Source organism: Mixophyes fleayi, chromosome 4 (genome assembly GCF_038048845.1).
Source record: "Mixophyes fleayi isolate aMixFle1 chromosome 4, aMixFle1.hap1, whole genome shotgun sequence".
NCBI classification, from domain to species: Eukaryota; Metazoa; Chordata; class Amphibia; order Anura; family Limnodynastidae; genus Mixophyes; species Mixophyes fleayi.
This window is the reverse complement of record NC_134405.1, coordinates 112,411,958-112,424,749: the sequence shown is the minus strand read 5'-3', so window position 1 is coordinate 112,424,749 and position 12,792 is coordinate 112,411,958. Positions and strand designations below refer to the sequence as shown.

Here is a 12,792-nt window from a genome sequence, read left to right as displayed (position 1 = left end):
AAACAGATGTATAAGTCCAAAGACAAAACATACACAGAGCCCTGTAGACACAGGTGAAATTAAAGTACTTACACTGACCAGAATAGGAGATAGACAGTCAGGGCAGGCAGCAATCCAAAGAGTAGTCAGTGTCCAGGCAAAGGTCAGGGCAGGATGCAAATTCCCCTAACAAAATAGTACAAAGAAAATTTGTTCTTTATTCTGGATAAATCCTAGTCGAGAGATAAGTGCAAGTTTGTACAGCACTTACAAAACACACACACACTACTGTAAAAAGGGTTACACCTTCTTCTAAAAGTGTTAACTGAGTGGGGGAAGAGGTTTTAACTGAGGAACATGATTTATCTTAAGAGAGAGGATTCATATGTACAGGGTAATGCCATTAGATTCGGCTATGAGGGGTGAATGGGCCTTTGTAATGTTCTGTGTGGCTATTGGATGAGTGGATATGATAGAGATTTGTACATCTTGTTCTAGTTTTTTGCTGTACGCTAAACTTTTTCTATATGTACCAATTTGCCAAAACATGGATTGATGGAGGACAAAATCTTTGCAACACTTGTGTACACCTTTTCAGACTCTTCAATGTTGTGAGGTCTCCATAGATTAAGGCATTATTCAGTTCTACAAATTCAGCAAACTCTGATGGTGATAAACAAAGTTTGTGTTTTTGCATAGATAAGGAGCCTCAGAATTACTCATTGATTGATCATGAATGTAGAGGTTAAAACATCGGAATCCATAATAGAACTTATGACCTTAGAGGTTCATATACTTTTTCTAACAAAGATAGTGAATATTGGATTAATTCAATGTATGCAATAAAGACATGAACATGTTTAAAACTTGTTTGTGTTATTTGTTTGTTTAATTAAGTCTATGTACCTATTGCAGAGATACTTAACCTATGTTTCATATACAACCTGTGTGATGGTACATTTTCACCAAGTCCCCTTTAATGTGTGTTTGTTTGCACGAAGTACTCCCAAATTTATGTTAATTTAATCAAATCCATCAGATTTAGTTTAAGGTTTTTTTCACTTTTATACATGTAATGCAGGTTTTTTTTACTTTTGCCATTTATTTGATTGTATTGTTTTGCTTGCATATACATATAGAAATATAAGCTGAATAAGTAGCCAGTTGATGTTTCAAGTACCATTAAATCCTTGATTAACATAAGTAGAAAGGTGATCAAGTATATATATATATAGTAGTTATCTCTGTACAATAACATATAACCTGGAAGTAATAGTGTTTAGATTAATGGGGAGAGGGACAGAAAGTGACAGTGCAGATATGGACAAGTATACAAAATGTTAAATGCATTAAATGAAGCACTAGAAATATTTGACATAATAGCAGTGGTGAAAAACATGTTTAAAGATCATACACAACAACATGGTTCTGACGTTCATACATCTAAATGCCAAGTGGACGTAGAGAAATGACCAAGGTGCTGGCGTAAGAAAGCTAGATACTCCCATTCAGTCTGTCCATGCAGCAATTGTTACAATTTCTTATTAAGTAACTTTGGATATAAGTATTTTGCCCATATAATAGTAATGCAGACTGATATTTTCAGTATATATTTCTGAAGGGGTTTCAAAGTACTGTAGCAAGTTGCCTTTTTGACAATACCGTTATCTGGACAGTAATGAGCTGCAGCTTGGACGATGTTTGTAATTTTGGTGAAATCATAGAAATATATAATAGTTTCCCATTAGAAGTGTGTCTAGCATCAGTGATTTGGTATTTTGTTTCATGTGTGCTTTGGTTTGACCAACAAAAGTGTAATTACTTGAGAATACCAAGTGAGTCAGTTTGAAATGAGAGAAGCAGCCATTGAAAAGCATAATTTTATGGTTCACATCTCTTAAATCAGAACTATCTGGGGTTTGACCATGTGTGTGTTATTGAAGATGAAGGAACAAATTATACTCTCTAGGTAAACTGATACTTTTCATGCAGTCAATACTATATATATATATATATATATATATATATATATATATATATATATATATATATGTTTAGATAGGAATTAGATATTATTTTTATTATTATTATTCTTTATTCATATGGTGCTACAAGCTTTCCTCAGCGATAGATAGATAGATAGATAGATAGATAGATGGACAGATAGATAAATAGTTGATAGATAGATAGATAGATAGATAGATAGATAGATAGATAGATAGATTGATATAAGATAGATAGATCGATAGATAGATAGATAGATAGATTGATATGAGATAGATAGATAGATCGATATGAGATAGATAGATAGATAGATAGATATGAGATAGTTAGAGCGATATGAGATATATAGATAGATAGACAGATAGATAGATAGATAGACAGACAGACAGATCAATATGAGATAGATAGATCGATATGAGATAGATAGATAGATAGATAGATAGATAGATATGAGATAGTTAGATTGATATGAGATAGATAGATAGATAGATAGACAGATAGATAGATTGATATGAGATAGATAGATCGATATAAGATATATAGATAGATAGATAGATCGATATGAGATAGATAGATATAGATAGATAGATAGACAGACAGACAGACAGACAGATAGATAGACGGACAGACAGACAGATCGATATGCGATATATAGACAGATAGATAGATAGATAGATCGATTGATATGAGATAGATAGATAGATCGATATGAGATAGATAGATAGATAGATAGATAGATAGATAGATAGATAGATGCCATCCTTTTTTATTTCACTTTCACATTGTTTACTATATGCTAACATTGAAAGTTATACATGATGCTAGGCAATGATTTTTGAAAAGCACAGACAGGTTACAGGCATTCCTTGCACCGTAGCCCTTATGTTGAGCTCACCATGGGATTGTGAACAAAGAAGCAGTGACAAAGACTGTTGTGTGGCATTTTTCACATTTGCTTTTTTGTTTTCTGTGTTTTCCAGATTACATCTAAAGCAATTCTTTTTGGTCACACTGCTTCTGTAACATGCTTAGCAAAGGCAAGAGATTTTGAAAAACAGCCGTATGTTGTAAGTGGGACAGAAAACGGGTAAGTGATGGGTCATTTTACACATATATCTACATATTTCTATTTAGCAGACAAGATAATAGTTACCTACATACATATAAGTCAAAAAACATCTTACCCTACTATGTGCATCCACACAATATTGCATGCTATGACTTCGCTTGTGCTTGTCCATCCTCTAAAGAGCACAAAGCAGAGGCCAGCAGTATAACCACTGTTCAGGACCAGTGCAATTGAAATATGGGGCTAGAGGTGATAAAAAAGTAAATGAATTAAAATGTATGGAATAAACAAATAAGATAACATTAACAAATTATGGTGACAAATTATGATTTAGTGTAAGTAAAACATTGCAAAATAACAATAGTAATAATAACAAATATATGGTATTTTAGACCTGGGATCAGCTATTCAGAGAGTTACACTGACTTCTGCATCCTTTGCATACTAATCATTAGGCATTTCTCTCATCCATTGAGCTACCCATATCACCATGTTGCAATGGACACAATTAAATGCCTTGCAGATTGTATCTCCACTGCTTTAAGTGGCTCAGTTGTTTGAATATGCATGTGCATGACTAAAATGGGGTTATTCTATAAAAGGGATGTAGACTGAAAGAGGAGTAAAACTTGGTCAAATATTAACAAGCATAAAATCAGCACCATTTTAAGAACAATTTAATTCCACTTTCTGTTGACTCCACTTACAACATATAACATACCACCTAATGGCTTGGAGGAGGAGTAGCATAATAGACTAAGAGGTATATTTACTAAACTGAGAGTTTGAATAAGAGGAGATGTTGCCTATAGCAACCAATCAGATTCTAGCTGTCATTTTGTAGAATATACTAAATAAATTACTACTAGAATCTGATTGGTTGCTATAGGCAACATCTCCACGTTTTCAAACCTGCTGTTTAGTAAATATACCTATTAGTCTTTTAAGAGTACACTAGATTATTCCAAAAGCAAAAACACTGAGAAATCCATAATATTGCATCGACATCACTGTATTTTATTTTATATATATATCGTTATTATGATGCAAAATGATAACTGAATCCAACATATAGAAATTCTGGTCTCGGGTGACTTGCATTGAAGAATCTACTACGTTTCATTTATAATTGTCATTAAAATCATTTTATACTGGTATAAATATCTGCTGCTAGTTGTCTAGTAAATGTTACAGCAAAAGGAAACTGAATGTTTGCATCTGTATAATGCTCTTTAACATTTCATAAGTATTTTTTAGCTTGGCTGACAGTAACAGTATAACAGTGTTCCAGTTTACAAGAGGGAAAGCTTTTGAGCAAACATGCAATAATCCTCATGGTGGCGCTGTTTAGTCTTCAGAGTAAATAATTGTCTTTTAAAAAGAATGACAGAGGATCAACATGTTTAAAATGTGTGGTAGAGGTTCTGTGAAATGACTCATTTTCAGTAGGATGTAGTTCTGAAGAATGATACTTCTAGTGACACATTGATGAGACATAATGGCTGTATACCTACAATTTGTTTTATTCCAGACATGGCCTTAGAGTTAGCTTGATATAAGAAAGCAGGGTGTAATTACCATACAAAAAAAGACATTTTGTATGCCATCCCTTTCTTAATGACCACAATATTTTCTTCACCAGTGATCTGTAACAAAACGCTAAATAAATGATTGCATTCACTTAAATGCAGTTTTTATACGCAAAAAGATCACAGAATTGTCTAAGTGGAAGTGACAGTGAATAACCCGGGGTTATGTCTTGCAGGGAAATGTGTGTTTGGAATGTCACCAGTGGGCACTGCATTGAGAACGCAAAGCTCCCATATAGGCACACAGCAATCTGCGTAAGTATCATGGATTTGTCACAACATTTTGCTATAGAAAAACTTATTGGCTTATTGGAATCCTGTAACCTTCTTTTAAAATGCTACTTAAATAAATAATAAATAAATTTGTAATTTTATTCATAGTTAGTTCAGTCCATTATATATATATATAATATTCCACAATATAATTTTAGTTATTTTTTCCAATAAATCTGGAAACCCAAGATCAGTGCCTGTTATGCTGGACATCAAGTAACAGTGGGGATATGTAGGTGAGCCTGGTATTCAACATGCAAATAAAATAATTGCATGGATGATGATTGTTAGTAACATATAAGTGTGTTACCTGCCCCAGTTCATCCAAATCTGGAAAATGTTCTGCCTCTGATACCATTACTACACCCTGAGATCTGGTCACCAAACCAGGGAAACCCTGGGGAATAGATAACAATCCATGACCAATAATACATATTAACACACACATATAATGTGTATACATAAATATATATATATATATATATATATAGTGTCAGAATTGCAGGGGTGACTGGCTGCCTCTTGTTTTTTCATCACATATTTTCCATATATAAATCTGCCAGCATGAAACATCAATGATCATATAAATTGCTGGTAGATTATATTTCTTTGATTTATTCACATATTCCTTGGGATGTGGTGCCCATTGGGGGGGGGGGGGGGGGGGTTATGGCGATGGGCTGCCCAAGAAATGTGACCTTGGGGGTGTAAAAAATGTAAATTTGTGTCTACATCAAGCCTCACCTACTGTATAATTCTTAAATGAGTTGACCACTTTCGGTAACCTATTTTAATCTAACCTACACCCCCATTACTAGAAGCTGGAATGCAGGATTGCCCCCTGCTCTCACTGTACTGGGGACTCAATCTGTCCATCTTTCTTCAGTAGCGTTCTATTGAAGATCTAGTGATGACTTACTGACGTAAAGAGCTATAGAGCTCCTGGCTTGAGATGACCGCTCTTTTTACTACACACGGAGAGAGGGGTCTGGTTTTCTTTATTATTATTAAGGAAGGGTTGTCCAAAGAGTTGATGGTTCCTTTAACCTTTGTCTGTAAATGAGCTTAGCAATCCATGGCTCAGTCTTTTATTAATAGCTTACAATTTATGTTATACTGTTTTCTACAAATTAAATATTAAGAATATGAAAAATGAAAATAATATGAAAAAAACGTGATTAAGAAATAGTGTTTTAATTGACAGTAAACAACAGGTTTGCAAAGAGATGACGTGGTGACCTGTTTATTTTTGCAAGAATAACCAGAGACCCATATTTTAAGTCCATATCCATAAGTTGATCTCATCATAAAAGGGAATTCTGTTTTTGCTTAATTCATATCCCACAGTTGATAAGATGATTTGCTGTTGATTGCCATTTATATTACTATTGCATTCTGGTGGACAAATAAGTGTATGTTCCAGTAATTTCTAACCTATTTACTTGTGAACTGGAAACTTCAATATATATTGAGTTTGAAAAGATAGTGTTCTTACCCTCTCCCCCCACAATCCCTTTTCCCTACAATACAAGTGTCAGACAGCAAGGACTTGTTTTATTTTTTTTCTTTGTCGAAATAATGTTGCGTCACTCTGCAAAGAAAGGGCTTGTTCACACATATAGGGGTAAATGTATTAATCTCCGGATTCTTGAACTCCCGTGAGTTCGGCGTCTTCAGCACTTAAATTTAAAGCGGCGCTGCCTTGTAAAGGGAAACCTCCCTTTACAAGGCAGCGCCGCTTTAAATTTAAGCGCTGAAGACGCCGAACTCGCGGGAGTTTAAGAATCCGGAGATTAATACATTTACCCTATAGACTTGGAAAATAGTGGAAATGCAAGAAAATGTACGCATGCTTAAAACATGTCTTAAAGGGGTGCTTTAATGCATTTCCAAAGTGTTTTTTATGCATTTTACCAATAAAATCTATTGTATAGGAAGCACGCATTCATTCATAAGAAATGGGTCATGTCACATTCTAAATTTTTAAAAGTGCCTTCAAAATTTTATAACGCACAGGGCCTGATTCATTAAGGAGAGCAAAGCAAAAAAATCTGTAACTTTGCACCTTGGCAAAACCATGTTGCTTTGGAGGGGGGGTAAATTTAAAATGTGGGGACAGATTTATAGTTGGGGTAGGTCTAGTCCTAAATCAACTTTAAATTTCAGCGTAAAAATAAAGCTATCAAATATTTGTGTGCTACATGAGAATGCAGCCAGTATTTTCCTTATGTGCAAAACAATAAACTAATTTGCACCCCTTGCATTGTAACATGGTTTGTCCAGCATCAAATGTACTCCTTTCTTTTGCATTTTTATCTCTAATGACTCAGGCCCTTTGTTGGGAACGAGCCCATGAGAAACCGAATGCACTTTTCAGGCATTAGCGTCTAAAAGGCGCATTAACAGCAGATGGGTGTGAACAAACCCTAACTGTATTTCAGCTATAAAACAGCAGGCAATTAATACACATGTTTGTAAATTATCATTATATTATTTGTGGACTATGAATTTATAACAAAAGGGAATTACAATCTAATTTATCTTGCCAATTATAGGCGTTTAATATTAATATAAACAGATAAATGCCAAGGGGTTTAGCAGGTTTGCAAGTCCAACCCATAAGCAGGCAATATTACAGGACATCTTTTTGTAACTACAAGTGAATTAGTCACTAGCTCAATATACTGAATCGGGGAGAGCTGAAAAGATCATTATTAAGACAATGCTGCCATTGGATTTTTTGCAAGAAAGATCTTTAGTTACACACCAGAGTGCACTTTACTGGCCACAGCTTTAATTACAACATCGCTGACAGAGGGAAAACTACTTTTGTGCACTGAATTATTACTAGGTGCCAGGGCCATCTTAAAAACATTATGGGCCCCCGGTAAAGCAGTGCACCGGGGCCCCTAGATATAGATATTTAGATGTATACAGATACAGATATAGATATATAGAGATAGAGATAGATAGATGTACTTGCTCAGTGACCCTTGTAGGCTACTTTTTTCAGGGTTTTTTCTTTTGCAGGATTATTTATTCTCATTAAGAGCCGTGCCTATGGGGCCCCCTTGCCCGTGGGGCCCCCGGGCAGCTGCCCATCGTGCCCAATGGAAAAGATGGCCCTGCTAGGTGCTATTGTTCATAAAAAGTTACTGTTTTGTCAAAACAGTGAGAGCAATAACTAAATGGAGCCTGCTCAGTGGCTTTTCTTTGTTTCAAATATCTTTTAATAAAAGTCATTCATTGAGTTTAGCTGATACATATCACATGTCCTTAACAGTATTGTGCTGTATTCAATAACGGTATTTATTTTTATTTTGCTATCATTGGCTCGCAGTACTACCATTGCTCATTCCGAATGACAGGGGAAGGCTGGCTGCTCTGCTGTGGTCACTATCAAGATGTCCTCATTGTCGATGCAAAGACCTTGCAAGTCCTTCATACTTTCAAGTCACAGTCTTCAGATTGGATTAGTTGCATGTGCATTGTTCACTCTACCAGGATTCAAGGTACTGCAGTGACAGAGATACATCTATGAGAATAATTAACATTTGACCTAAGTCTGTCCCAGGGTACAAGTTCCATGTCAGTGTCAGCCTGTGAGTGTCAAGGTTTAAGCGAGTATAACTTATTAGAAACTTATTGTATGTAATAGAGATGTGATATTTGGCTTTCTCTAACATTTTTGCAAGCAAAGTGCAATCTTTCAAAGTTGATATGTCCAATGATATAACTTAATACCTAAACCTAATACAAACGGCAGCTTACTCAATTAAACGTCACACCATACTGCATACAAGAAAGCAGCAATAAATTGCCAGCATTCTGGTTATTATGCATTGACCAGCTGTTGTGAACTGTTATAAACAATAAATTAGACATAAAACAAAATTAGACAAAATGAAAAGTATAGAAAAAAATTAACGCTCACATTCATCTCATCTATAATACACATAAAATAGCAAGAAAATTAAAGTTTATTTTAAATTTGTGTATGTGTTTTTTTAATCTTTTAATGGGCATGGATGTTAGAGACTTACTTCCATTATACTGGGATCACTGGTGGGGCAAAGTTGACACTCCCAATATTGATAATTCCCCCAGCCCCCACTGCCCGGGGGGCTGGAAAGAGTCCCAGCACTATTCAGCATGAGACGGATAGCCTCTGGGCAGGAGGCCTGCTGGGTTTTCCACATCCACCTATTCCCCATAGAGGTAGCACCCCTGCACTAACTAGCCTGACAATAGTTTTCAGCATGGCAGGGAGACTGCACACTCATAGTCTCCCTGGTACAGTGGACTGATTGGGGCGGTCATGTATTATGCTGGTGATATGCTTCAGTTGGTGCATTTACCATACTTTATTAATTCATGCTGAGATGGTAGAGGGATCCTCTGTTCTCCAGTTAGAGGCAATAGGACAAGTAGCTGCTGTGAGGATTTGTCCTGTGAACTTTTGTAAATGTTTCAGCACTCAGGGATTAGACATGGGAGTAGGTGATATGAGAGGTTGTGGGGAAGATGAACCTGTGTAATGGCTGCAATTAGGTCACGGACTTATTTCCAGATTTTTTTCCATTTGGAGCAACTCCATCAGCAGCGCCGGTGCTAGGGTCCTTGGCGCCCTAGACACAGTGTGAAAATCGCCGCCCCTCCCCCCTTTAAAAATCGCCGCCCCCCCATTAAAAATCGCTGCTGCACTTCCCTCCCCTCAGCTCCCCTCCCTTCCCCTCCCCTCCCCACCCCTCCCCATGTCTTTCTTTAATTTACCTGCATGAAGCTGCTCCTCTCTGCTCTGTCTTCTCCCCTCCACTCACAGACACTGTCGGGCCGTGATGATGACATCATCACGGCCTGTCACTGTCAGTGAGCGGAGGGGAGGAGACAGAGCAGAGAGGAGCAGCTTCATGCAGGTAAGATTCATAGCCCCTTCCCTCCTTTCCTCCCAGTGGGTTTCCGTTTTTTTTTTATTTCGAGGCGCCCTGCAGAGCCCGGCGCCCTAGGCAATTGCCTAACCTTGCCTAATGGGAGCGCCGGGCCTGTCCATCAGATAGGGAAAAGAGTACCTTCACAATCTCGTCAACAGGAATTAGAAACCGAGGGGTAAATGGCGGAGAGTCAGGTTGGCCCTAACTTCCTGCTGCCCTTTTTTTAAAATGTAAACCTTGCTGCTTTGGGACATGAGAGCTGCTTATTTACAGGAGGCAATTTATGTACATGGAGCTTTTCAGCGCAGAGCTGGTAGCCTCTTGTAGGGTCATTTTTTGTTTTACCCTTCCACCTCCCCCATAGACGTTCCAGTCGTAAACAATGGCAGGGGGACCCTACGCTTATAGTCTTCCTGTTATAGTGGAGTCAAGAATCAAGTCAAATGGAAATTTTACACAATTATTGATAATGTATATATTTTTCTCATTTTTTGCAGAAGATTCGCTGATTGCAATATCTGTTGCGGGTGAACTAAAAGTATGGGACCTGTCATCCTCTGTCAGCAGCATACAGGTCAGCTGGAATAAAATATGAGTTATTTGGGGACAGTTATAAAAATGTATGCAGAGGAAAAAAGTTAGTGTTACCTACAGCAAACCATCAGATGTCTTACCTGTCATTCTCTAAACTGTACTAAAAGAATTATGTTTATAGCATGACTGGTTGCTATGGGCAATGTCACCACTTTATTGTGCACCTCCATCTAAAAATGTCCATCAGTGTCTATATTCAAATAGAAAGTCTGGTTTTATTAGATGTTTCTATGTAAGACTTTCTCTGATGTTCCTTAGATGTTATTATTGCTTTTTATAATCTTAATCTTTCCTTTAGGCCTTGTAGTAATTATTTTGATTTTATCATAAATCATTATTTCAGTAGAAATCAGTGTTAATGCACTTGAAAAATATCTGAATGTCTGTCATGTAGAAGTAATTCCCAGGAAATCTCTTTTCCACCACAAGGAGGAATAACGCCCTCTACTCCTTTCCAGTGTTTTACTGAGGCTAACTATACAGTGTTTCAGATGCTGAACAGAAAACCCTATCTTGTACCAATGAGCTCTTAAAAGGGTAAAACATTCTGGGGTTCATGTGAAGTTGAACGAAAATTGCATTTTTGGCGTATAACACGTTTTTTTTACTTCTGCGCAAACACACAAAACACTAGTTCAGGAACTAGTGGTTTGTGCTCATGTTCAGATGTCAAAAAGCATATTATATGCCAAAAATGCAATTTGTGTTCAAAGTAACATGAGCCCGTCTGTCTGTAGACTGGATTCTGTCCCAACCTGTGTTATGTTTTGAATGCACTGCCTAGTGGGTGAAGTATTGACTCAAAGAGCTGCAATGTAAAATGCATTGCTCAGATGTCTTCTCTCCTAAGAGAAGTAGATTATTTGTGAATTTACCACAGGGAAAATCTTTAAACTCGGCAAAACCTTTTATTATTATTTCAGTGGAGCACCCAGGCAACACAAACCATAGACCATACTTGCCAACTCTCCCGGAATATCTGGGAGATTCCCGAAATTCGGGAGAGCTGGCAAATCTCCCGCATCCCGCAATTGCGGGGCCAAAATGACGCGATTCACCGTGCCCCGCCCCCTCCCGCCCTCTAGACACGCCCCTCTCCCGGATACAACTTGCCAAAGGTAGGCAAGTATATCATAGACATGTTGAGTTTTGGAACCATCAAGCATTGTCTTTTGTTATCTAAAATTACAATACATTTTGCTTTCACTGATTCTGTTTCATTATCCACTGTGCGACTCGATAATAGAAGTGATGGGACTTGTTTATTGAAGACAGGTCTGATGTTCCAAAACCAAACTAAAATTAACTCCAATAAATTAATACATTATCATTATTTTGCAAAGTAAATTTTATTATTGGTTAGAGAATGTTAATTTATCAAAACTACACATTTAGTTGCCTCATGGTTTTAACTGAATGTTAATCTGGTGAATAGTGCTCCATAGTGCCAGACAGTAGGGAAAACAGGACATACATAAAAAATGGACATACAAGGTACACAAAATAAATGTAAACAATAAAAAATAGGATAGGGTGGACCATGCTCTTGAGAAAGCTTACAATCGAATTGCAAAAGAGAGGAGTGAGTGTTGTTCAGAGTGTAGGTTAGGACAGTTGTGAAGGTGAACTAGTGTTGGTAGTATAGGTGGGAATAGGGTAAGATCTAAAAAGGAGATGGGTTTTTAGAGAGCGCTAAAAGAAGGGAATTATATAAGTGGGTAGTGGCACAGGAGAAGCAGGCAGGAATGAGATGTGGTTACCAGAGACACAGGTCAGAGGTATATCTAGGATGAGTATTTTGAGATGAGATTGCTGATCTACCACGGCATGGTGTCGTTGAGAGCTTCATTGTAGGTGAGTAATATGAATTGGATTCTGTAGGGCACATAGGGCAAGTGTAGGGATTTGCAGAGTGGTGCAGCACATGTGGACCGGCGAGAGAGTATGATCAAACTTGCTGCAAGTTTAAGTTGGATTAAAGTGAATTTAGATGGATGAGGAGCATGCCAGATGGAAGGATGCAGCAGAACATTGGGAATAAAAGTAAAAACAATATTATGGACTCTGGCTTCTTTATATTGGGTTATGTCATGGAAACAACTTGTTTTGAACTAAACTGTTTACTTATTAACGCCTTATTATTACTATTATTATTATTATTATTATTATTATTATTATTATTGTTATTATTATTATCCTTCTCCTTTATGAAAGCACTCCTAAAGGTTGATCAGTGGGTTGTTTAATTGCATCTAGTAAATAGACATGGAATTTCCAAAAAATGATTACTATTAAATTGTTTCCTATGATATGATAATATCTACATTACATAGATAAGGATCTACCTTATAAT

At 36.9% G+C, this 12,792-nt stretch overlaps 1 protein-coding gene and 1 long non-coding RNA gene across 3 annotated transcripts in view; one reads left to right on the top strand and one right to left on the bottom strand.

Moving 5' to 3' along the window:
- Positions 1 to 12,792, top strand: part of WDR72 (WD repeat domain 72) — a 247,424-nt gene that overhangs the window by 77,950 nt on the left and 156,682 nt on the right. For both annotated transcript variants that reach the window (XM_075208023.1, XM_075208021.1), the window contains exons 3-6: positions 2,964 to 3,070; positions 4,818 to 4,896; positions 8,255 to 8,426; positions 10,343 to 10,419. In XM_075208023.1, coding sequence (XP_075064124.1) covers positions 2,964 to 3,070; positions 4,818 to 4,896; positions 8,255 to 8,426; positions 10,343 to 10,419 — 435 coding nt within the window. The remainder of the gene's footprint in view (positions 1 to 2,963; positions 3,071 to 4,817; positions 4,897 to 8,254; positions 8,427 to 10,342; positions 10,420 to 12,792) is intronic.
- LOC142151920 (uncharacterized) overlaps positions 1 to 12,792 on the bottom strand; it is an 88,662-nt gene that overhangs the window by 5,615 nt on the left and 70,255 nt on the right. Inside the window, exon 3 of the long non-coding RNA XR_012691266.1 lies at positions 79 to 165. This is a non-coding gene — a long non-coding RNA (uncharacterized LOC142151920). The remainder of the gene's footprint in view (positions 1 to 78; positions 166 to 12,792) is intronic.